This window comes from Saccostrea cucullata, unplaced genomic scaffold, assembly GCF_032062105.1.
Source record: "Saccostrea cucullata isolate Sc308-1 unplaced genomic scaffold, CSIRO_AGI_Scuc_v1 ctg4, whole genome shotgun sequence".
Classification (NCBI taxonomy): domain Eukaryota; kingdom Metazoa; phylum Mollusca; class Bivalvia; order Ostreida; family Ostreidae; genus Saccostrea; species Saccostrea cuccullata.
The window spans coordinates 1,309,997-1,337,556 of record NW_026920828.1 but is presented as its reverse complement, the minus strand read 5'-3'; the positions used below and the strand labels follow the sequence as shown (position 1 = coordinate 1,337,556).

Here is a 27,560-nt window from a genome sequence, read left to right as displayed (position 1 = left end):
TACTATTTTTTAAACACCACACATAAAAAAAACACAATCTATTTGGACGTCTTTTTGACGTTACAACGTGTTAAAACGTTGAGTAGAAATTCCCGACGTTACATCACACGTAATGGAAGTTGACAATTTAAAAGTTAAAGTCATCACGTTTATCATAAAGCTTTGTTGTTAATAACTTTTAACGTCTTTATTTAGTAAAATAACCAAATATTAAAAAAATTCTTTGGAATCAAGCTCACCGGGATATACATTATCCTATCGACATAAGAATGGAAATAACTATTATTAATTGACAATACATCGTCGATATATATTTAAATGTCGAGTTGAAGGCCATAGCAAGTGTTTTCTTCTTTTCACGTAAAAGATTTTGAACAAATTCTGCTTCAAATGAAGGGTAAGGGTTAGTACATATTTAATAACTTTAGTGTAAAGTTAGTACATATTTAAGGTGTCGTCTTGTTCTTTCATTTTCAGAGCTCAAAAATTTTAACATGCGGTGAATGAAAACCCTTTCAACCAAATTCTCTGACTTAAAAATATAGTACTTTGTCCAAGAATACCTTAAGTGTATTTTTAGATATTATAAAGCGAATAAAATGCATCATTTGCATATAAAATTTAAAATTCTATATTTTACAGTTTTAGCAATCTTTCTTCAAATTTTGGATGAGCTTAATGATCATCTACATTAGTCACATAAATTTAAATATATAAAAATGATGTCCAATTAATGACACAAAAATTTCCACCATTGGTTCTTGGTTTGTCCTTGGTATATTATCATCAGTATTAAATTATCCTCCTTCGTACTTTACTATGCTAAAATGTATTATCATATATTTTATTCTGTCCTTGTTATGCAATGATTCTTTTGTTTTAAGCAATAAAATAAATGGAAACAGTAACTTAAATATAGAAACATGAGCTCTAGTACCCGGAGTTCTCAACAGATATGTCATTTGATAGACCTATATACATGACTTTCCATGAATACAAAGATTATAAAATATTTAACATAAGTATACATAAGAAATTGATGGATGAATTGATATATATTCTAACTAATTTTGAAAAGATATAACAGTAATAATAAATCCCTTAGATATAAAGAAAATGTTACTTTTTTTTATTCTTAAATATGTAACTTTGTGTCGTTTTCTTTGATTTTCTATACAAAAAATTCCATACATTTTTAACGTTGCGTCAAAAACTTGTTTTTTTTATTCATCCACATTTACCTGGCAATCATTTTTCAGGTAACCTTTTGAAATCCATGAGAAAAATTGCGATTTCTGACAAAAAACGCGTTTTTATCCTTAAAATTTAGTAAGAAAGAGGATTAATTAATGTGATTTTCTGTTTCAATCTTGGCTTAAGAGTTTCCTCGCTAGGTGAGTGGTGTGACACCTAAGAGGTTGCCCAAGTTTACAAATGCAAATACAGAAAGAGTCGTTATTATTAATTATCGTTGTTAATTATTAAAGATTTGGAATACAGTTTGACCTATCGTATGTCTCCTTATGTCACTGTAATATTTTTTCGCGAAGAAACTATACCTTTCGACAGTTAATTAAGAAATCGTACCAGTGAGGCGCTTTTGACAAGTGACGTTCATTACCATAAAAAAGATATTCCCTGTGTTTCCTACTTGGAATCACGTGGTCTTTAAAGCAGTTCTCTCTTCGTCTCGGTGGATTTAGGACCAGTGCCCCGATAGGGATTCAACATGGCTTCTTTACGATATGTGGAATATTGCTTGTGATATTATGATACCGTTGTGCTAATTGTTTGGGAAGTTAAAATTAACCATTTTTTGGTTGAAGTGATTACAGTTCGTAATCAGGTAGGTTTCCGTTTTTCTTTCTTCAGTTAAAAGTTTTCTTTCGCTAGATGCTTTAAATAAAGTTGAAATACACATTTTTCTTGTTTGGGGATGGGTGTGTTTACATCCTATAAACAACGGAAATTTTAATTTCAGGTGAAATTTGGAAAATTTATGACAATTAATCAAACATTTAACATTTTAGCGGAGGTGTGAACAATATTTATACGCTTTGCATAAAATTCGTCATTTTTGGTTTACCTTACGAAGTTTCTCTACTCTGTGAACTTTTTTCCTTGTTACGCAAGTTGACCACGTTAAAACAATACGTAAAAGATAATTGCTTTGTAGACATCATTTTAACTGTAAACATTTAAAGACACAGGGGAGAAGTTATTAGAATAAGTGATGCTTTAAAATTGAAAATGGTAATTTTATATTTGATTTTCTATAATAAAATCGTGAATAACATTGAATGTGAAAATATCTTTTGTGAGTGAAGTTTTATTATAACTATCGGTACCTGTTTGTGTGTGCTTTTATGATTATTACTGTCATTATTATGGAATTTTGTTATCGGTTTTCAGTCAAAAGTTTGACCTTGACCTCGATTAGTTACTATGGCGATGAACCCTGATGACCTGAGTGACTTGGAAGTTTTGGATGAGAACACAATTGTCCAGGCTCTTCGTACCAGATACAACAAAGATAAGTTTTATGTAAGTCATTTCTCTTTTCTGATTCTCATTTGGCGGGATTTTCATAAAAAATATGTGAAGAATATGTCTTGAAAATGGAATAAAAATATTTAAGAATTTCTGTAAAGTAAGCGTTCAAATATTTTTAAATCAAAATTATTTCATCAATTTAATTCAATTAAATAAAATCAAAGTAATGGTGAAAAATGAATCATTTTAAAAATAGATAGTTTTTGGAAATATTCATAATTTGGTGCACTTGGATTAGAATAATTGTGGTTTTTATGTCTGGAGAATGGTTTGTGAAATGTGTTTATTCTCTACTGAACAACTCTGTATACACCTCCAAACAATAGACTGTACAAATACATGTCAATTACGACCAATACTTGGATCTCTGCACAATTTTTACACCTGTTAATGACCTTATAATGATAACGACCCCTAGGCCATACAAGAACAAATGCGGCCGACGTCATACAAATATATATATATGACAATACTTATCTCATAAAACAGGACATACTAGCTAGCATATTTGTTAACAAATTACTCTTTTTGATCAGCTAGTTTACTTTGTGTAACTCCTTCTTTTTCTTCCCAGAATCTGAAAGGGAAATGTAGTAATAATTTTTTAATATATAATCATACATCAAAAATTTTCAATATTTAAAAAAAATATATATAAATGAAGCGAAATGGAAGAATTTCATCCTATTAATAGTGTACAAATAAGTGCATAGAATGAAAAACACTGGAAAAAACCCCTCAAATTAGAAAAAAAAATACTGGGAAACTTAATTATCATTGAAACTAATATGAACTGATCAAGTTTTTCTGTAAAATATTACTAAGTGGGTGATTACAGGAACAACAATTTTACACGCAATATTCTTTTCGTGTCGTGATCTAGGAAGAATACATCATAAATCATTTAATTTCAATAATTAATGACAAAACAGTCCCTAAAAGCTAGAAGCATTCCTCCATAAATTAATTGTTTATTATTTTTCTTTGCTGTCACTGAACTTATCGTGCAAGGGGCGGCGATTTCTATTGTATTTAAAATTAAAGGAAGTTTTGTAGAATTCATGACAACGTTGAGACCTGATCTGCATAATCAGAAAGCGCGGACAATTATCATTTACGGCGTCGTTGGTATTAATGATAGAATAAAATTATTTTTTAAAAAGTTTTATGTGACAGTTTGTCATTAAATAATTGGACATACATGTAAAAAATACAATTTTACCATTTTAATACTTATATTATCAGAATCTTGATCTTAAAAATATGTTGTTATAAAAATCTGTACGAATTCTCTCATTATCATAATTTTTCAAGTTTTTTATTAAGCTAATACATTAAAATGAATACAGATTTGAAGATCGAGTGCAAGAAAAAAAATTCTAGAAAAATACAGGCACGAATCAACTACTTTGGCCTCAAAAGTTTTTTTCTTACTTTAACAACGATAAACGGTTATATAAGCCAAATATTTCAGGTGGCATCAACTGTGATAAGCTGCTATCGATCACAATAAAAAATTGAAAAAGAAGAAGAAAACTGACCTTTATCGAACTCAGTTAACAAAGAATTATAAAAATGTATACTTATTACTTAACCACAAAATCGAAATCTGACTTCTTATTTCTATACAAATAATGTCAAGGGAGAACTTATTTTAGATATTTTGATGATTGAGATACGATATACATTGCTCTGTATGTATAATGGTAGAGATGCTGGGACTCCATTTCTACCTGCTATCACAGTTTCTTCATGTTTATTTTGTTCTGTTTTCAGACGTATATTGGTGACATCCTCGTGGCGGTAAATCCCTGCAAGCCCCTCAGCCTGTTTGACGAGAAGGTAAGACATAAGTTGAATGATTTATGGCGGGCTATGGCATATTCTGTTAATATTGGCGAATGGAAAGACAATGTTCAAGAAAAGATTATTGTGTGAAAGAACTGAAATTCACAGCACGTACCATGCCATAAAGGGTCTTTTTACAGCGACTACAGAAAAACAGATAACATAGCTGGCAATAAATAGGTAATACGAAGAGATGTACAAGAATATCAGGCAATAGTTACGGTTTGAACCAACTTATTACATGCATGTTTAAAATGATGGATGCCAAACAATGTTTTACTGCTAACAGACCTTAAAAAGTGGAACGGAACCTTTAATAAACCGATAATCTCACGGTGACTGTGGAGGGGTGTAGAGTCCAATCATATTCAGTCTCCAGCTTTCTCCACACGTTTTGAATTCAACCAATCGCTCCGCATCCTCTACTAGGTCATACCAGGGTAATTTGTGTATCGTAAAAGGGAAACCTTTCAAATAATGCTAATTTAATCAATAAAAATAACAGATTTAACAACACCAAAGTTAATTGTAGGATTCCTTATACGTTAATGGTAATCTAACAACCAAGCTCTATGATAAACGTGATGACTTTAACTTTTCCATCGTCAACTTCCCTTACTTAATATGCAGCAATATATATACCTTCATCACCTGCATACCTGGTGTTATATATCTCAGTTGATTCGATGCGCAAGAGCATGCTCTACGTTTGAACAAATTATGAAACAAGGTAAATTATTGATAAACAAGTTGATGAAACAAGAATATCAGCAGTCTCGTTTAAAGTCATCATTTCGTAAGTTCTATGGTCGATACAATGATCTTGTCAGCAAATACAATTTTTCATTGAGTCAAATGCTGACTGACGTTTTTCATACTAATTGTTAGTTCATTATTTATACACTGAATTGACAACCGATTTTACCTTTAGTTGTCGAACATGACAAGGAGCATACGTCGGGTATGACCGGTCGGCAGGGGATGCTCACTCCTCCATGGCACCTGATTCCACCTCTGATATTTTGGAGGTCCGTGTTTGCTCTGCTCCTATTTTGTATTGTTTTATGGACTTTTGAATACTGTTCGTTATCTCCATATGTTTCATTAAAAAAAGTCCTATGCAATTTCACAAAGACAAAAAATAAAACAAATTTAGCCTCTTTTCAGACTCTCAATTACCTTAAGCTGGACAACTGCATATATTTTGTTCTCATTTTGACATTTTTAACAATCGGTCAGGCCCCAACACCAGTAATTGAGAATAAAGTTAAATTGCAAAATATTATCACTTTTGAAATAATTTTGATAATGCAATAAAAATTCCATAGTATGTTTAAAATGAAATGTTCAACAAATTACAAATTATAAAGCATTAAGAATAAAAATTTCGACTTGACTGTTCTAAGTTCCTGGTCATGGGCCTGATGCATTGATTTCATTATAAAAACTGACATTCATAATTCTACCTCTGGATATTTCTCAGCACCATGAGGACTACACTGACCTGGTGTCCCGTACCCAGCGCCCGCCGCACCTGTTCTGGAGCGCAGACCACGCCTACAGAGCTCTCTGTAGTACCGGCAGGAACCAATGTATTCTTGTTAGTGGCGAATCAGGCGCCGGAAAAACAGAAAGTACAAAATATATGATCCGCCACTTAATGAGAATCAGTCCGAGCGATGACCAAGAGTTGCTCGATAAAATAGTACAGGTAAGCTAAAAACAAACACTTTAAAACATACAAGTAGTTAGTACGTACAGGTGTTTCTAAAATTTATTGGTATGCTTGATAATCGATCACTCTCTCTGTCAAAGTTTTGTTACCAAAACGAATCAGTCATAAGGCTTTATTAATAAAGGTGATTGATCGGGATTCAATCCGGAATCAGATTTCCCTGACAACAATGACTGATACATTGATTTCATTGTAAAAGGAATTAATTAAATTTTCTTTACCCCCCCTCTGCAAAAAGAGAAAAGTGAGCAACACAGCGTATGTGGTTAAAAACCCAATGGTTGGTCACCTAATTCCCATTATAGTGTATATGATTCTAAAACTACATATATACAGAAAACAAGCAAATTCAAAGAATTGTGGTCCCCCGCTTTCGGTGTCTTTGAAGGTGAGATGTTATTTTTATGACATACTGTGTGTAATATGAACATCCTATCATATGTCATTTATTTAGAAAGTAACTCTTTAGTTGATTTTTTTGAAGGATGAAAACCCTAATCCTCACCGTTAAAAAGTTATGGCTAAAGTAAAAAGTTTTTTAAAAGTAGGTCAACTCTAAGGCCAAGATCAAAGGGTCAAAGTTGTTGATATCCAATGAAAGGTTTTCTCACAAGGGTTACATATGTGAAGTATGAAAGCCTTAGCCCTTACTGTTTAAAATTTATGGTCAAGTTTAAAGTTTTTTCATAAGTACATAAATCTTTAAGGTCAAGGTCAAAAGGTCAAAGTTGTTGATATCCAATGAAAGGACTTGCCACAAAGAATACATATGTAAAATATAAAAGTCCTAGTATCTACGTTCAAAAGTTGTGACCAAAGTTTAAATATTTTTAAAAAGTAGTTAAAACTCCAAGGTCAAGGTCAAAGGGTAAAAGTTATTGGTATCCAATGAAAGGTCTTCTCAAAAGGATCACATATGTGAAGTACAAAAGCCCTAGTCCTCACCGTTCAAAAGATATGGTCAAGGTTAAAGTTTTTTCATAAGTACATAAATCTCCAAGGTCAAGGTCAAAATGTCAAGGTTGTTGGTATCCAATGAAATGTCTTGCCACAAGGAATACATATGCGAAATATAAAAGTCCTAGTGTCTACTGTTTAAAAGTTGTAACCAAGGTTAAAGTTTTTAAAATGTAATTAAAACTCCAAGGTCAAGGTCAAAGGGCAAAAGTTATTGGTATCCAATGAAAGGTCTTCTCAAAAGGATCACATATGTGAAGTACGAAAGCCTTCGTCCTCACCGTTCAAAAGTTATGGTTAAGGTTCAAGTTTTTTCATAAGTACGTAAATCTCCAAAATCAAAGTCAAAAGGTCAAGGTTGTTGTTATCCAGTGAAAGGTTTTGCCACAAACAATACATATGTGAAATATGAAAGTCCTAGTACCTACTATTCAAAAGTTATGGCCAAAGTAAAAGTTTGGAATTTTTGTGTAAAAGTGGGTCAAACTTCAAGGTCAAGGTCACAAGGTCAAATTTGGTGGTACCCAAAGAAAAGTCTTGTCACAAGGAATATATAAATATGAAAGTCATAGCTCCACTAAATCAAAAGTTATGGGCAAGGTTAAAGTTTTTGTGACGGACAGACTGACGGACAGACAGACAGACGAATGAGATTTAATGTCCCCTCGCTTTCGCGAAAGCGGGGGACAACAAGGACGGTCAAGTATTGTAAGCACTGATATTTACCTGAAAAACACAATGTTTGACACAAATCGCGAAATGAACAACACAGTATTGTAATTTACGACCAATATGTAAAAGATAAAAATATACCTGTGTTGCCATAATTAGACTTAATTTGTCGACAAAGCAACTGATTCACACTAAAATTAACCGACAGTTAATGATTTCGTTCCATGATTTATTTCTTTGGTTTCTTCAATGTCAGAGAGGGGAGGGATAGGGTCGTGAAATGATTTTACCCTCTTTTTGTATATTGCGTTTTCGTGTCACTTTCCAGTCATCATAGACTGAAAAGTAACAATAACTAAAAAAAATGAACTTTTTGTAAGAACAAAGATCAATGCCCATTTTTAAAACATGCTTAAGGTGATGGCTTTCTACCTACCTTTCCAGATAAATCCCCTTTTAGAAGCTTTTGGGAATGCCTCTACGATAATGAACGCCAATTCAAGTCGTTTTGGAAAGTTTGTCGAATTACACTACACAGAAAATGGCCGCCTTTTAGGAGGTACTTCTTTCTTCACGAATGTGCACAATCTGAAATAAATTTGAACAAGAAATGGGTATTGCATTAAAAAACAAATTATTTTCAACATTTCAGCCAAAATAGATGATTACATTCTTGAAAAATCACGTGTAGTCCATCGTTCCTCTGGTGAGAAAAACTTCCATGTGTTTTACGCTTTGTTCGCGGGTATGTCACGTGAGCGACTCCTGTACTACTTTCTGGAAGACCCGGATTGTCATAGGTAATTCCCATTCCCCTTTCCCTCTCAATCAGCTCAAAAAGAAAACAACATAAACTATTCTATTTTATAGTAGAAAATGCATCAAGATTATTTCTACTTCAGAATCATGCGCGACGAAGACATCCAAAATGGGGTATTTCTTGATGCCGAGGAATGGGAGCATTACAAGGCAATGTTTTCCTCCCTGACTACTGTGATGTCACAGACTGGTTTCAGCGAGGAGGTTAGTCCCCTTACAAGAGTGTCAAATATTCATATGTTATTACTATGAAGTAAAACAAAACTATTCGAATGGTATTCTGTATTGAGAAGCTGATGGCGTTATAATACAAACCAAAAACTTCTCAGTAGAGTCTATTATAATGGATATATGAGCGATGATAGTGAATTGTTGAGATTGACTTTTGACCATCTCAACTTTTTCTGTTTCCTTTTTTTAGCATATTCAGGTGATTTTTCTAATTCTGGCCGCCATATTACACCTCGCCAATATTGTATTTATGCCAATAGAGGAAACTGACGGAGTCTCCGTGGCGGATGAATATCCTCTTCACGCTGTTGCTAAGTTACTAGGGATAGATGACGAAGTGGAACTAACAGAGGCATTAATTTCTAACGTCAGCACAATCAAAGGTAACCACTGTATATTTTTTGTGTACCCGGTATCTCCATATTCTTGTTGATTGTTAATTCACTCAACTAAAAAATTGGAAAATCGGTCATTTATTTTTAAAAGTTATATCGTAACAAACAATTCCACATCTTACAAAGTTGATATATATTATTTGTATTTACGATAACTATTTCATGAGTTTCTTTTGAAATAACCAAAAAACAAACAAACAAACAAACGAATAAGATGATAAAATATAATAAATCTTCCATTTTCTCATTGCTTATATATACTTTTTTCTTATAAACATCTTATTCGAATTCATAAAGGCCTGTCAAGAGTACGAAATTTTACATTTTATTTCATCTTTTCAACCATGCGTTTCAAGTGTATTTAAAAAAGTGATGTTTCCTTGTTTGATTGTGCGGTTAAAATACGCTGTGTTCTAGATTTTATTGTTCACAGTTGACAGATTCTGCCTTATTAGGGCTCCAGACTAGTGGACATTTAATGCCCAGAATATTAAATTTAATAATTAACTGTCTTAATCTAAATACATCCAATATTACATTAATTAACCCCCCTCATTTTTATCCGCCCATCATAACATGGTATCAAAATGCCAGCTTTTTCTATAATTAGCTCTTACCTTTTTGATTGGGTCTTCGTTACTCAGGTTTATGGATTATTTATTCTTGTGCATCTGCATTTTTGCACTTCAAAAGTCGTATAACTATGCATTTATGTTTAATAAATGAAATTTAATTTTGTTTTTTTAAAAATGTGTTTGTGTTTTAAATACAAACCATGAGAACTCAGGTTATTCTTGAAAATTCATGATAGAAGATACTTGTAATATAGAAGTTTACTGAAATCAAAAGAATCAATGCTTCAATTTTATATATATACATGTATTAGGGAAAAAAAATTGAAAGTACCTTTGCGCCTGTTTGAGAAAAACAGAACCCTTTTCAACAACTTTTTAAAATTCTATATTAAGGAGAGAAAATTCAGTCATGGAAGAGTCTACGAGAGGCAAATGCAAGCCGAGATGCTTTAGCAAAAGATCTTTATTCGAGGTTGTTCGGATGGATTGTTGGCCAAATCAACCGCAACATCTGGCCAAATCAGCGACGCAAAAGCCAGTAAGTGTTCGAAACAACTCTTAAGCAAAAAGTACCATTAAATCATATGTGTATAATCATTATTACAACTCACCAATTCATATTTTCAGATTAACAAGAGGATCCTCCATTGGGTTGCTGGATCTTTCTGGATTTGAAAATTTTAAACAAAATGGTTTCGACCAATTTCTGATCAACATTTCCAACGAGAAACTGCAGCAGTATTTCATGGATTACATATTCCCCCGCGAGAGGAAGGAGTACGAATCTGAGGGCATAGAGTGGAGAGACATTGTTTACCATTGTAATGATGATGTACTGGAACTCTTGTTCAAAGTAAGTTGTATTTGGGAAAAGCAAAACTCTGCTAAGATTATCGCAACAAAATGTCTTTAATATGTTTTAACACAGGATAATTTGTCATGTTATCTTTATCAAAAGTGATTTCCTTTCAGCGTCCTGACGGCATTTTGTCACTCTTGGACGAGGAATCCCATTTCCCGCAGTCTAACGATTCCTCTTTGGTTCATAAACTCAACAAATACTGCAAAGAGAGTACCAGATATGCAGCTGCCAGGGGAACCAGAGTCGCCTTCGGAATCAGGCATTATGCTGAGCAAGTAAGTCATATACATTCGCTGAATTTTAATATGCCTTTTTTTTTTAAATGGGAACTATGACTTTATTAAAATATGCGATGTTCTCTTGAATAACTATATAAATTAATTTAAATTTTTTTTCCACGAATATACTGTTGTATTTCATTGCAACATAATCTAAACACCGATCCAGTAAAATGAAACTAAAATGAATTTTGTAAATGCACCAAGTCGACACTAGCTAAGGCATATGAGTAATTAATTGGTATCTTGCTTAATTATTTTGTTTTTGAAAAATAGGTCAAATAGTACAATCAAATGAATTCGATTCTTACATCTATTTGCGTTGAAATTTCGTGCAAATTAGCATATCCTCACATCATAAAAGAAAATGAATGATTGAAATTAGCAAAGATGACTAAATCCGAAAAAGTGGAATAAATTGATTGACAAACCAACCATAAGCAACTTGTATTGATCAAATCATTCAAAAATCACCCATACTTCATAAGTAAATATTCTAATAAGATCTCGATCAAAATCATAAATTGATTTTAAAGCTGTTTGATCAAAGATCGTTTTATTTCACTCATCTATCAAGATTTAGTTACCAAATGTCAGCTTGTCTTATACGTTGAATCAATTTATTGTTTTAATTCTTTAATGAATTGGTAATTGAAATATATAAATCATGTCTCCTTTTACGTATAGAATTATTCATAATTGTAACATTCAATTTAATATTTTAAGTAAAGTTTTTTTTTATTCTAATGAAACGTTTAATTATTTTCATCCAAAGTCAAATTTGAAGATCCAAAAATATAATTCGTCTTCAAATTTTGATGAATATTTGTATAGTAAACATGTACAAGTTTCTCCGTAAAATTAATAAAAAAAAATGGAAAGAAATACTGGTATTATTCAAAAATGAAAATTATTTCTACCAAGCTTTATGATAAACGTGATGACTAACTTTCAAATCGTCATCCCCCTTACTTATGCAGCAATATACCTTCATCACCTTCAAATGGAGTTTATCTATCTCAGTTGATTCGATACGCAAGAACTTGCTCTATATTTACAATTTCTATAATGAAGTAAATTATTGACAAGTTAATGAAAAAAAATATTAGCAGTCTCGTTTAAAGTCATCATTTCGTAAATTCTATGGTCGATACAATGACCCTGTCAGCAAATACAATTTATCATTGAGTCAAATGCTGACTGACTTTTTTCATGTCCATTATTTACACACTGTATTGACAACCGATTTTTGACGTTATTATCCGATCATGACAAGGAGCACACGCCGGGTGTGACCGTTCAGCAGGGGATGCTCACTTCTCGATGGCACCTGATCCCACCTCTGGTGTTTTGGACGTCCATGCTTGCTCTGCACATATTTTTTATTGTTTTATGGACTTTTGAGATTGAATATTGATCGTTATCTCCATATATATTTCACTTTACCAATACTCTCTCTCGTTTTCCAGGTGACGTATGAGGCGGAAGGATTTCTTGAGAGAAACAGAGATAGTTTGAGCCAAGATTTAGTCGGTTGTCTTCTGAATAGCAACAATAACTTTATCAAGGATCTTTTCACTGCCTCTATATCTGAAACCGGCACTATTTCCGAGTAAGTATTATCAAAAGAAATAAAAATGTAAGCTTGTCTGACATTATCAGATTTCTGTGCAAAAAATGTACCCGGTATATAAAAAATGATTCAGCATTTTAGGTAAGTATTGCAGAGAACGAGATGGTTTGTCGATCTTTTAACTCTTTCACGATATTCGATAAAATATGCAATCCTGTCTTCTCTCTTTCGAATAGAGTAAAAAAAAATATTTCAAACACATGCATATCAAAAATATTAAACTTTGAAACGATTAAAATAAAATATAAATTGAAATAAAGCATTCAACTCGACACTTAGGTGTATCGGTAACTTATTATCTTTGAAACAAAAGTTTCTTCAAAGCATATGTCTACTTGATATATATCCCAGTGAGTTTGAAATAAAAGACACCAGGAAGTCTGACATTTTTTTTTCATATTTGGAAATTTTACTTGTAAAAGACATTGATTGCAAGCTAACAAACAAGATTTATTATAAACGTGAGAACTTTAACTTTTTAATAGTTATGTAACAATTTACCCTTATTACCTGAATATGTGGTTTATAAGGTATTTTCCTCCAATTTTCAATCATTTTCAACTTGATAAAAGAGAGTTTGTTCAATTTCTAAAATGTGGCAAGCTATTGAAACTAATTGATGAAACAGGAATATCAACATTCTGTTTAAAGTCATCATTTCGATAGTTTCTTTGGTTGATACAATGACCTTGTCAGCAAATTCAACCTATCATTGAGTCAATTGTTGACTGACGTTTTATACTAATTGATATTTCATTATTTACACACTGATTTGTGCACGGATTTTCCCGTTATTTCCCGATTATGACAAGGAGCGCACGGCAGGTGTTGTGACAGGTCGGCGGGTGATGCTCACTCCCCCATGGCACCTGATTCCACCTTTGATGTTTTGGAGGTCCGTGTTTGCTCTGCTCCTGATTTTTATTGTTTGAATGGACTTTTGAGCTTTAATACTGCTCCTTATCTCCATTACTTTTAACAGTGGTTTATATTTATTATCATATAAAAGAAGTCGAATAACAGTAGCCCAAATCAAGAATGTCAAGAATGGAGTAACAAAGGAGTAAAATTTATAATGTAAGCATTCTAGTTGAATATTTATAATTTAAAAACACTGCTATTTCTTGTTTTGATTAAAGCAGCTCTTATGTGTATGTGTTGTATTAAAAGACGTCGAGTGAATTTTTTCCTTCATAACCTGTGAATATTTCAAGCCTTTTATGGTCAAAACCTTGAAGGTTCTGCTAGATTTTGAATTATTAGCATTCAAAATGGAATAGATTTAAATATTATGGGACGTATTCGTAATCTAGCTTTAGGGAGAATAGACTCTGATATATTCGTGTTCTTTAGGAATTATAGTAAATAATTGATGTTGTCTTCCAGTAACACATTAAGATTATATTGAGTCTTAAAAACTAAGTTATACTGCTTATAAGATTTCTGGTTACGGAACTGCATTTTCAAGTTTGCTCTTTCGTGCGTACCAATGTGTTCAGTGTTTTTTTTTTTAATTTCTGTTTCTATCCCCTTTTTGTTTTAAATAAATAAATCAAACAATTTAAAACCAATAAAAACTATAACACTGGACAGGCTTTATTTAGTTTGAGCCAAAAAATGCATTTTATGTAACAAAACAGCAACAATATAACCTAGAACGCAGATAAATAGACTGGGGGTCATTTCTCACTGTCACTGAACCAGTTTGCTAGATATCATTTATTTTTCAAATTGTCAGTGTTAGACAAAAACAAACTGATTTCTCTTTTCGGAATATGGGTGAAGTCTAGTAATATTTTACAATTACCCTGCGGCTAACTTCATTTCTTAAGTTTGCCCTCAGGTGTTTTTAAGTTTTTAACATTTTTGAAGGTACAATTCATTTTCCCTTATTAGAAGATTGAAATAAAATAATATAAATGACTTCTTTAACCGCAAAATAGATTTTTGTAAAGTCCATGCATAGTACTGATCATGATTTACATAATAAATAGGTTCATGCACAGTTCTCTTTTGCATTTGATTAACCCGAAACTTTGAAGGCAAAGAAATATATAGTTAGTGATAGAATTGTCAGTCCTATATAATGATTTAATGTGGTTTTATAGATCAGAATATGACATGCAATGATCTGATATCGATGACCAGGTCCGAACATTGGCTATTGTGCATTAGGTCTGACGGACACTCTGTCACGTTTACGACTATCATAAGTTGGCCTTTTTTGTTAATTACCACTACCTTAAGTAGTCATTTTAGTACATGCATATGCCTTTTCATTTGGGACCGTTCCGGCTAAGCGAAGTCGCACCGGCCACTTGTGAGTATTTTCATTCTCGTTTCTTAGAACAATTTTACTAAATCGACGAAAAAAACTAATTAATGAATGTACCGTGATAGTCACATGTATATCATATTTCTTTCATAAGGACTAAATAACATATCATATAAATAATAAACCCTTGATCAGCTGATTTGACATGGACATGCGTTTTATTTACAAATATTTTACCCATGTTCTCTGTTGTTTCTCATTAATGTCGCACGTGTGACTTCATACGGTGTGATTTTTATTTGTTTTCGTAGACACATTCATCCAGAATCTGTAGAAACAAGGTGTCATAAATGTGGTCCTATCCAATAGTGCTCTTTTTATCTCTTATCTTATATTCATAAATACCTCAGGTCAAAAGCATGCCTCAAAGTAGACATTCTTTTTATTGGTCCTATAGATATAAGTCCTGTAGTTGTTCCTTCAGTTGCTGTCAAATTCCTGTCCTGTTCCAAATTTTCCGCCTTTTCTTTCATTTCACGGTGCCATTTGTCTGAAAGCATTGAATTCAATTACGCGTAATTTATAATTAGGAGATGTGATTACTATAGGTGAAGATGAATAAGCAGTCTAGATACCAGAATGACATTTCCTGCTAAGGGCGGAAAGCTGTTATTTCATAAAAGACCTCAATTAAAAATATTATCTTCAGCAAAGTAAGGGAATGTGTTTGTTTCTGGATTGTTGACTTGTTTGTTCGTTGTAGCTTTGCCAGCAAGTGTGCTTCGCGACCTCGACTTCCGGCGGTTTGGCCCTCGCAGATTGATCCTGAGCGCTTAAGACGATCTCTCTCACGAAAGGTTTCCAACCGAATCAAAAAAAGCAGGTAATTACATACTTATATATACATAATTTGAGAGTTATTTGGAGCTTTTGTTATGAATAATTCAGCAAAATTTCAAAATTTACCTTTTTAGGGAGCTATCGGGTGAGAGCAGTAAATATTCTTCATTAGGCCGGGCCTCTCCTACGGTTACCAAACACTTCAAGGTGAGTCCAGGTGTTAAACCTGTCTTACTTATTTGTAAGCACGTGAAAATGATTCAAAATAAATATCTTTGTATGAATCTCCTCATGCTGACCATGCAGGCTCAAAACACAATTTCAAAAGGGGCGGGGTGGGTGGGCCACCTGCCCAGAATAATCTTAAAAGTAAAGACAAGAAACCATTTACTGTGTCAAAATCCTGAAATTGCAAGTGCTCGACCTAACAGCTATAAAAAGTTTGGGGGGGACCAGCATGTGTGGAAAAATACCATGTGTGGAAAAATTTACAATAGCAAAAATTCTTTTCTCAGTAAAAAGGGAAAAATATGCAAAAGTACAATCTGTAAAAATTCGAATTTAACTTACATATTCATTTTCTTAAGACATTTCTGTGAAATAATAATCAAAATACTAATACTTGAATCTAGACATCAGATTGTGTAATGTAAATTTGATTTTGCTTCTTATTTTAACTTTTATTGACGCACGGGTCTGCAAAGTTACAGTTTATTACAACTAAGTGAATGCAGAATTAGGGCGTTTCCAAAAGAGAAATGGACCATTAATTAATTTATGATAGGCTTAATTTACTGTGTGAATTATAAATTATCTTCACTTATGTTTAATTTTTTTTTACGGACGCGGTATTTCAAGTTAGCTAGAGATCCAATGACAATAGGAATGTCTCTTAAATTCAATCTTGGAAAACCTTGATAAGTAAAAAATAAATAAGTTTTGGGGGGGAAATATCAAAAGAGTGCTATTTTTTGCTGTGTTTTGTTTTTCTTAATAATTCCAATACAACCAGTAGTTCAGATAGAGAGAAAGAGATTAAATCGATATTTTTGTAAATACTTTAAAAATATTTTTTTTCTCAATCGTCAATTTCCCTTACTAATGCAGCAATAAACCTTCATCTCCTGCATACGGGGTTTATATCTCTCAAATTGATACACAAGAATATGCTCTACGTAAGTACAATTTCTAAAACGAGGTAGATTATTCACAGACAAGTTGAAGAAACAAGAATATCAGCAGTCTCGTTTAAAGTCATCATTTCGTAAATTCTATGGTCGATACAATGACCTAGTCAGCAAGTACAATTTATCACTGAGTCAAATATTGGCTGACGTTTTTCATACCAATTGTTATAGTCCATTACTAACACACTGAATTGACGACCGATTTTTTCGTTATTTCCCGATAATGACAAGAAGCACTCGGCGGGTGTGACCGGTCAGTAGGGTAAGCTCACTCCTCCATGGCACCTGATCCCACCTCTGATGTCTTATAGGTCCATGTTTACTCTGCTCCGATTTTGTATTGTTTATTAGACTCTTGAGCTTGAACATTGTTCGTTATCTCCACATGTATATAAAAAATATTACACCAACACCAATTCAGCTTGTAAAGAAAAGCTTTGATGTATTATTGCAGACAGGGTTTACGTCACTAGTTTTTTTTTCTTTTGTACATTTTTCTGGGTCTTTTTATTCCATCTTTCTGTTTGTACACAGCCAGTGAAAAGACACAAAAAACCCTTCGTTTTACAAAACAATAAAATAAAACAAAGTTTTTGATTAAATGCATTTTTTTTCCCATTTTGTTTAAATACTATAACTGTCCTAAAAGGTCATGTGGTAATGTGTCAACTCTGAATTATTCAATGAAATAAATATAAAAAAGGAACACATAAAGTCACTGATTGGCTTAATTTATTAGATATGATAACAATTGAACTGTGTGTTATTTTTATTACAGAGGTCACTGTCTGATTTGATGACCAAATTGTCACAGGCCCAGCCCTTATTCGTCAGGTAACATGGAACACTTACATAACTGTCAATACTTTTATAGCAATCTATTTATTTTCTCTATGGCCAAATTTGTACAAAAAAAGAACAATTGGATTTTTGTCCTATCGTATATCTTAAGTCAAAATACAGTTATTCTTCAAGGTATGCGACCTCTCAAACAAGTTGTTGAGCGATTCTATTCTTAAGAAGGCAAAATATTTTAAAAAAATATAGTTGGCATCAAGAATTTAGGTGAAATAAATTTATATTTAGCAATATATTTTATATATTATAAAGGAGGCTGTTGTAGTGCATAAAGCTTCCTTTATTCACTGTAAGGTAATATTTATTCTAAAATATTGCCCCTTTTAATGACTTTTGGTTACCGATACGACAACTCCTAAAGAATTTAGAAAAAAATCTACATTTTTTAATGAAACAAATTTATTGCAAGAATTTTTTTCACTTTTATAGCTTGAAATTAAATGATTTTTCAACATTATATTTATATCCACTTTAAATAAGCGTCAAAATACACCTTGTATCCAAGTCTTCACTTTTCATTCGGAGAGTGCCCTGTTCTACAACTGTTTTGTTTTAAACCCATTACTTCTTATGAAAAAAAATGTATGTGTCTCTGGTAAAACAAATGAAATGTTCTATTTTAAATTTGGCAATTAATCAAACAAACTGAAGCGATATTTTTTTACGATAATGATTGTGTTGATGAAAATTACTCTTATGTTCATTATATAAAAGTCGTGTTTAAAACTTTAATTTGTCATTTATGTCCATTAACTTAAAATTTCATCAAATGAAAATGAAGAATATTAAATCTGAAAGGCAAGATACAAACGAAATTAATTTGAATTTTATTTTTTAAAATTACATTTTGAGACATTTTAATACAATATCAAATCGACAGTTAATTTAATACCACTAGGATGTGCAAGTAAATGACATCACAACTAATTAAAAAATGTAGGAGTAATGTGGCCGGAAATAGATAAAGAAATACTTATAAGACCACCATCATAAGGTGACTAACAATGAAAATGGGCACATCTCGGTGTATTCTGAACACCGCCGAGGAGTAACGATATATAACAACCGTGACTGATTACCAAACCAAGAAGACCGAATTGTGTTTGTTTCCTCTGTTTTATCCCCTTGGGACAAAATGTTCATGAAAAATATCCAGCTGATTGATAATTCACTTTAAGGAAGAATTTAAATATAGGTGTGCATTGCGAACCATAACGGTGTCAAAGGATGAACTTTTAATTTTAAGTAATGATATATGGACGCTCTTATTATGCATGTCTTTTATAACATTTGGACAAAATAATTATTATCGTGTTATTAAATTAGAATGACACTTTTTAATTAGTGTATCATAAAATTCTTGCAGTTAGTATTTGGAAATGAGAAATTAAAACTCCATGTATTTCGGATTTATTCAGGTGTATAAAACCCAACCATAATCACATTTCTGGAAAATTTGATACGGAGTTGACCAGACGACAGTTGCTATGCAATGGTTTGATGGAAATAGCTGAGCTGAGGAGGGAGGGGTACCCTGTGAGAGTTAGATACGAGGATTTTGTGAAAAGGTAAATTCCACACCTTGTAAAGGTGTATCAGGTGCAAAGGATGGTTCATTGGTGACAGCAAATTTGATTAATTAAGAAGCAATCAAAACGCAACTGAAAGACTCTTAAACGTATTTGAAGTGAATCTATTTTTAAAAATGCATTTAAATTATCCACAAATTTATTCCCCGACGAACTTCTAAATTCAAGGAAAGATATATTGGTTTGAGTATTCTTACACTATCGCATCTGGGCATTTGGCAAGAATTCTGTTCCAAGCAAAAAATATTTAGATTGCAAAACACAGTAGCATAAGTCAAATACAATTAAACACAGCTTGATTAAAGTCTTCAGAGGATGGTTTTTGATTGACTTGCCTGTTCTTTTGCAGATATGCAGAACTGTGTCCACCAAGCCAAGACAGCACGGACGATGTGTCCATTACACTGGGTGTTCTAAAAGGGGCTGACATTGAAGGCTTTGGAATAGGCAGATCTAAGGTTAGCTATAATAGGTTTAAGCAGAAAACACCAAATTAAAATTTATCACAAACCATAAACGTAATATTAGCGTGTACTTGAAAAAGTGAACTTGTAGTGCAAAAGCGCTAAATTGAGTACGTTTACAATATCCATATTTTGTTCTTTCTTTAAATTTTGAAGTATGCTAATTTAATTGTAGATAATTGCTTTTATATTGAAAAATGAAAATGGCGTTTTTAGTGCAAGGTTTTGATTTAAAAAATACAGTTGCTTTATCCAATAACTTTTAAAGCTGATTTGACCGATACGTTTCATTGAATACTTATTAACATGCAAAATATGTAGGGATTGCTATGAACACTTTATTGTTATAAATTATTCATACAAAGACCTAAAATCTGTGTGGATTTTAGGTTGTCAGTTTGGTCATTAAAAGTACTTAGGTCGCGCCAAATGTCACTTATTATTTAATGGGATAGATTAAAATTCACATAATGAACAAAATGCTAATTTTTTTTTGTAACTCTCCGTAAGTAAAGGGTCCTTTGAGAAATAATTCACGAAAATAACATTATACGTGCACGATACTTTATCATTTACGGAATAAAGTTTACCATTGCGTGCTTCTCAAAATACAATGTAACTCAGAATTATGTCTTGTCCTTGATTGCTTAGACAACTGCAAGACATATTTCGTAAGTTTCGGCTATACAGCAGTAACGGAATGAAGGCTTGTCGATAAATATTTTGTTATTATTCTTCACCGTAGCTTAATGAGACATCCTAAATTTTGTTGGTCAACTGTTCTTTTTACGTCACAATTAAAATTCATCAGGTAAATACTGTTACGTATCTCGGTCTGCCCACAACACATGCACAATAGGTGCCTACGTTTCTCATTAGGAACTTGGCACGCTTGATCGCGTCACACAATTCATCATGAATTACAACATTCTTTTACAATAAACACATCTTATAACCTGCCTTAAAACAAACTACATATCCCAATCCATAATAAAATGTTTCAATCTTCATTCTGTTTGTTTTTAGATTTTCCTAAAGTACTGGCAACAAGATCGACTAGAAACAAAATTAAGGAATTATGTAAGTAAAGAGTTTTTGATTATTTAGTCATCTCTTAAAGTCTTTTATATCATTCAAGAACTGGAAATCTTTTATATCTGGTTTTTGCCAACTCTATCCGATTGTTTTCTTTTTAGATTGAAGAGAAGGAGAGACAAAGACAAAAAGAAGCAGAGGCCAGAAGGAAGAGACTAGAATTGGAAGAAAAACAAAGACAAGAACGAGAATTAGAGGAAAAACGAAGACGTCTTGAAGAAGAAGCAAGATTGAAGAAATCAGAATCAGAGGCCAAACTTCGAAAAGTGTCGAACAAAGAGCCCGGCAGCAAACTACAAAAACAGAACTCAAAAATGTTTGATACAGGCGTGCTTCAAAATTCCACTCCAAACGGAATGCCTATCAGGGGGTCACGTGATAGCGGCTTAGATTTTGATGGGTCTATGTATAGGGATGCAATATCTGAAATAGACAGTACAGACGAGTATTTATCACGTGACTTTCATACCGACTACTCAGGTCATAGTCCCAGCGTGGCGGATACTATCGACATTGATGATAGTGTTAGCATGCATCCAAAGAAAGCGGGAACGAATCATTTCTGTGACGATTCCCGAAGTTCAGATCAGACGACAGTGATTGAGGAAGACAAAGAGGCGCCAGAACAGTGGTGAGTATTATTTACACATAAAATAAGAATGTAATGAAATATGCAAAGATTACAGAGTATAAAAAGAAATTTAGATATTTAAGTTTTTATAACCCAGACGGTTTGATTTTTGTGTGATTTCATATTTTAGGCGTCCATACGACATTTTCCAAGTGTCCGAAAGAGAGTTTGAAGACGACGATCACTTCTTCAAGGAGATTCTGAAAGGCATCCGACTTGTCCTTTATGTTTTTTTCGTCATCATTATCATTGCTTGTATAGTCGCTAGCAAGTTATCTCTTCTGCTGATGACATCGGGGATAAATAAGGTATAAACCAAACATACTGGACAAAATCATAAGTACAGTGTATATCAAACGTATCTCGAATTCAAGATGTGTATTCAATTGATATTTTCATCACTTTTATTACTTTTTACCAGGATGAAAAAACAAGAGGACATCATCTATTCTCCTTGCTCATTTGTCTCTGTGGTCCTATGGTATTCAACTGGTTTATGGCTTTCATGAAAATTTTGTTTGGTGGAAAAGAATGGCCATCCATGCAGACGTTTTTCGTCGTAAGTATCGTTCTATAATAAGCTGTTTTCATATAAAGAATCACACTTGACATCAAATATATACCTATTTTGAGTCAACAACATGCCTCTGATTTCAAACTTGTCTTTCAGCTGTTGGTGATTGAAGGACTGCAGACATTTGGAATGTGTCTTCTGCTTTTTCGAGTCTTGCCATCAACCGATTTCTTCAGAGGATTAATTGTAACGTTTGCAGTCTGTCAAATACCAAGCCTTTTAAAAGTTATCGTACATGAGAGACGACCAAACCTCAGTGTTGGTGAAATTGTAGCCATTATTATGAATGTAGCAGCCTTCTTGGTCCAGGTTTCTGCGATTCCTTTCTTCTCTGTCGGTAACTTCATCATGCAAGGAAACTACTCCATTAACGAGGCTTACAACGAGACTACTACACTGAAAACCTCTGTGACTATCAACCAGTCCTGTGATTGGGAGTTACCCTTGTCTCTGATCTTGATATCAATTGGTTGGTGGGAAAACTATGTTTCTGGAGAATGGACAGTGTTTGGACGAATTACGATACCCTTCAAACACTGGCGATCAATTCTGCAAGACGTTAGGGAAACATCATACTTTTTGATCGCACCGTTCAAAATTGGTCTGGCTATCTTAATGGCACGCCTAATTACCAATAATACAAATTTTGTAATCCTTGGCACCGACGAGTTTAATGCAACCACCAGCAAATACTCGTCTAAGGCAGAAGAAATCGGTGTTTCATACAGCTTGCTCTTTATACAAATGGGATCAGGGATCATTTGTACTTATCTAGCTGGTCTGGCTTGTAAGCTACACATGCAGAGGACGGCATTTTCGTTACCATTGGTGATGGGACCACCAATTACTCTGATGTTGATATTTTTTCAGTGTGAGTTTGATTTCTTACCCATCTACTGGCACACCGGAGGATGGTTCTGTCCTAAATCCATGGATATATACACACTGATGATTCCAATCATTTGTGCTATTCTGGTGTTACTATCGTACTGCATCACAGTATCGCATATCTGGTTTCCACAAAGCGAAAGAATGGCCAAAATAGAAAAGTATGATTTCACATTCTAAAATGAAAATAATAATTAACATTCTAAAATGAAAATAAAATGTAAATGCATTCTTTCATTGTATTCATTAAACGTTCACGATCGTTAGTCTATTCGCTTTTATAATGAAGGTCTATACTCTTTCAGACTTTTTGTAACTCCACATTTCGAAGGCATCTTCCCAGATTTCACCCTTACTCTTCGACGTCGAAGAAACGATAAAGAAGTGAAGCTGACTGGTTTCGACACTTTCCGATACGTTGGTGAGGACATATACTACAGTGACGACGTTTACAGCTCATCAAACGTTACCCCTCAAGTCTACGCATGCGCTACCATGTGGCACGAAACTCGACAAGAGATGACACAATTACTGAAATCACTTTTCAGGTGAGAGGGCTTCTCTTTTTCATATTTGCAGATTTAACCAAACTTTGAATTAAGATCGATGTTTCCCATTCAAACTTTTATTTTTCTTGTAGGTTGGATTACGTTCATTGTGCTAGTAAACTTGCACAGGAAAAATTCCGAATTCATGACCCAGACTTTTATGACTTAGAATGTAAGTAATCGACTTAATTTGGACTGTAATTAAAGTTAAAAACAAACACGGTCGTTTTATATAGTTTCACATTTCTCATTTCTTTTTTAGTACACATCATTTTTGATGATGCGTTTGAATTGGATGATACAGTTGATAAATGGGTTCCAAATATGTTTGTTCGTCAGCTTATAGACTGCATGGAAGATGCTGCAAGGTACAAACTGATTTCATCATTGCTGAAATTTGTTTAAAATGCAGATGTTATAACTAATGTATAAGTGTTTAATTCAACATCTGTTCAATAACAGGTCTGTTGTAAAAGGCCCGATCTCTATTCAACCTCCGGAGAAAACAGCAACACCTTACGGTGGTCGGCTGACTTGGATCATGCCTGGACACACACGTATGGTGGTTCACATGAAAGACAAAAACAAGATGAGACACAGGAAACGATGGTCACAGGTTGGTAACGATAACTGTTACTTTGTTCATGCTTCCATATAACCCTGATCGATTACGGTGACCATGCTTAGACAATAAAAGGCTGATATTGCTTATCGATAATCCTTTCTAATGTGTTATGGTAAACCACAATATCCACAATCCCAGCAAGCAAATATCTATACTGGTTCTCTGTCTCTCTTTGCAGTGTATGTACCTGTACTATCTTTTGGGATACAAACTATTTGGATCCAGTGAAGCAGACAAGTACATGAATGAAGATAACGAGAGCTCAGTGACTAAGCTTAAGAATCGCAAGAAGAAGTCGAAGAAAAGCCAGCGCTCCCGCCCTCTTAGATCTCTCTTTATGAGAATGAGCCCTGAGCAATACGAACAAGCTGAGAACACGTTCATGCTCACCTTAGATGGAGATGTCGATTTCAAACCAGAATCTGTCCGTTTGTTGATTGACAGGATGAAGAAAAACAAGAAAGTTGGAGCTGTTTGTGGAAGAATTCACCCTATTGGATCAGGTAAATATCATGAGTACTGGTATTATTTTGAAGCATTACCCTGGCCTTAATAAAGATTTGGTGACCTGATATTACCATGCTGGCATACAGTCAAGACAGATCAAATGATAAACAATAGAAACTGAATTGTAACGTGATGAATAAAGCAAACTTGATCTTTTAAGTCCGTGGATTTGTTTTCTTTGCATGAAAGTTATATGTAAATAGCCACATAAAGGTATAGTTAACAATTTAATGTTAATATGATGATTTCTATTAGGTCCTATGGTGTGGTACCAGCAGTTCGAGTACGCTGTCGGTCACTGGCTTCAGAAGGCTGCGGAACACGTCTTTGGTTGTGTACTTTGTTGTCCTGGATGTTTCAGTTTGTTCAGGGGATCCGCTTTAATGGATGACAACGTCATGAAAATGTATACAACAAAACCCACGGAGGCCAGACATTATATACAATTTGAACAAGGTAATTTTCATTGTATCTGGTTTGTTTACTTTTAAATTAGAACTGAAAATACTAATTTATACTACGCAAATTTTAAAATTAAACAAAAAAAAAACTTATTAAATTATTTTTGATTTAGGTGAAGATCGTTGGTTGTGTACATTGATGCTTCAACAAGGACATAGAATTGACTATTGCGCTGGCGCAGACGCCTTGACCTTTGCTCCTGAAACATTTAACGAGTTTTTCAATCAGCGTCGTCGTTGGTCACCATCAACCCTAGCTAACATGATGGACCTTCTGTCATCTTGGCGAGATACTGTCCGAATAAACGACAATATTAGCCGGCCTTACATCATGTACCAATTTATCCTGATGGCATCCACAATTTTAGCTCCCTCCACGGTTATTTTGATGGTTACTGGTTCTTATCACTCAGTACTTCACCTTACCATCTGGCAGGGTTATCTTCTCAGTATACTTCCCGTGGTTGTGTATTTGGTAATTTGTATGACGATGAAGAGTGATCATCAAATCACGGCAGCCGCTGTCATAACAGCGCTGTACACAGTCGTCATGATGATCGCGACAATTGGAACCATTATAAGCATTGTTACGGAAAATTTCGGGAGCCCTAACGTTGTGTTCTTGAGTGGTTTGGTGATTATATTTGTGATTGCTGGAATACTCCATCCACAAGAGTTCTTCTGTCTTGTTTACGGACTGCTCTACTTTCTGACAGTACCATCTACATTTGTTTTGCTTACGGTTTATTATTTATGCAACCTGAACAACGTGTCCTGGGGAACTCGTGAAACACCGAAGAAACTTACAAAAGAAGAGGAAGAGGAACTTCAAAAGCATCAAGAGGAGAAAAAGAAGAAAAAGGAAAGTAAGAGCTTACTGAATCGCTTGGGTTTGACAAATCTCATCAGTGACGCTCGGGAGCTAATTCAAAATTTCCTTGGTCAAAATGCTAAACAGAAAGCTGAGGTTGAAACAAAAACGGAAGAAGTTCAAACAGAAGAAGAAAGCTTTCTTCTTCAACGACAAATGTCTCGTGATACACGCCAGCCGCGAGAATCGAAGGAATCGCAAAATACACCTAAAGTGGAAGTAGATGTCGTTCCCCAAGGTTGGGAGCCCGATCCCGAAAATCCTTATTGGACAACAATGGAGGTATTTGGCAATGGTCCAGTCACACGCCTTGAGACTGATGAAATTGAATTCTGGAAGTTCATGATCAAAAAGTATCTTCATCCTTTAGACGAAGACAAGAGCCACAAAGAGAAAATTAAGCAGGATTTAATTTCACTCAAGAACAACGTTGTATTTATCTACTGCATGATTAATTTCCTGTGGACCATTATTACATTACAGCTGCAATCTATGGAAGACGAACTTAAAAATTTCTACATCATAAATAAGTATGAACCACTATCCCTCATGTTTCTTTCGATCTTTGCGTTGTGTATCGCACTGCAGTTTTTCAGTATGTTTATTCATCGCTGGGGTACCTTCCTTCATCTTATGTCAACCACGAGGATTGACTGGTTTAAAACTGTTCACACAGAAGAAGACTTTGTTCGATTCGTTGTCAGCGAAGCTCAACGCTTACAGAGAATGGAGCCCGAACCTGATTATGATGATCTGCCACCAGATTACGATGATGACATGACAAATCAATCTGAACAATATGATGAGTTACCGTCCCTTCCTCCAACGCCTGGATCCACATACCGAACATTCCATAGAAAACAATCGCGCATGCCCAAGACCTCAAGAGAGCGATACAGCTCTGAAACTCCAATCCTTCAGCAAATATTTGAGGATAGACTTGAAAATATTCACCGAAAATGGAAGCAAGGTACACTTGCATTCCGTCCGAATCATCGATTCAGCAGAACGGACACACATAGATTTAGTGAGAAAGAAAACCTTATGAGACAAAAAATGTTTAAACGAAGTTTCAAGCGGATAAACAGTAAAGACGCACGTGGTTCAAACGAAAGCGTCGACCACGCTGTGGCGATAGACATGCTCTGATATTTACTTGTGTGCTGATATCAGAGACACCAACCTTTCCTAGGGACTCTTCGTTGCAGGCGACGACTCTGTCCCTCTCCTTCATGCATTGCACGCATTCAGTAGCTGGTCCTCTGACTCCAAATGACGTCATCAGCAATATCGTCATTCTCTTGAATGTATTGCACCCTTGGGCTAGAATGCAAAATCAAACAGCTTACGTTTTATCCGACAATCAAAGCCAGTACTCTCACCAAATTCGGGTTGTATGGTTCGTCGTAGTTTACCTACTGTTTTGAACTGCCATGTTTAATTTATTTATTGAGTGTTCTTTGTTGTTGTGAATGAAATGCATCGTATTCTTCTTATTGTCAGGAAAACTGTTATTTCACCAAAATTAACTTGTACCTATATACACAATATATTATTAATTACCAATAAATTTCATAGCTATAATTTGT

At 33.9% G+C, this 27,560-nt stretch overlaps 1 protein-coding gene across 2 annotated transcripts; it reads left to right on the top strand.

The window, feature by feature from the left end:
• Positions 1-1,607: 1,607 nt before the first annotated feature.
• LOC134258441 (uncharacterized) lies at positions 1,608-27,560 on the top strand. Of its 2 annotated transcripts, none has more exons than XM_062740990.1 (29): positions 1,608-1,846; positions 2,413-2,544; positions 4,330-4,395; positions 5,885-6,112; positions 8,210-8,324; positions 8,418-8,565; positions 8,668-8,788; positions 9,006-9,198; positions 10,179-10,323; positions 10,413-10,638; positions 10,758-10,922; positions 12,395-12,537; positions 15,597-15,716; positions 15,808-15,880; positions 17,639-17,694; positions 19,137-19,286; positions 19,657-19,765; positions 20,798-20,851; positions 20,968-21,497; positions 21,628-21,805; positions 21,919-22,056; positions 22,168-23,120; positions 23,265-23,507; positions 23,600-23,679; positions 23,770-23,875; positions 23,970-24,123; positions 24,311-24,635; positions 24,895-25,095; positions 25,214-27,560. In XM_062740990.1, exons 2-29 carry the CDS (start codon positions 2,446-2,448, stop codon positions 27,118-27,120), a joined length of 7,026 nt encoding a protein of 2,341 aa, XP_062596974.1. In that variant the 5' UTR covers positions 1,608-1,846; positions 2,413-2,445; the 3' UTR covers positions 27,121-27,560. The 2 variants fall into 2 exon arrangements, with proteins under 2 accessions (XP_062596974.1, XP_062596975.1); XM_062740991.1 differs by lacking the exon at positions 1,608-1,846 and adding an exon at positions 2,122-2,253.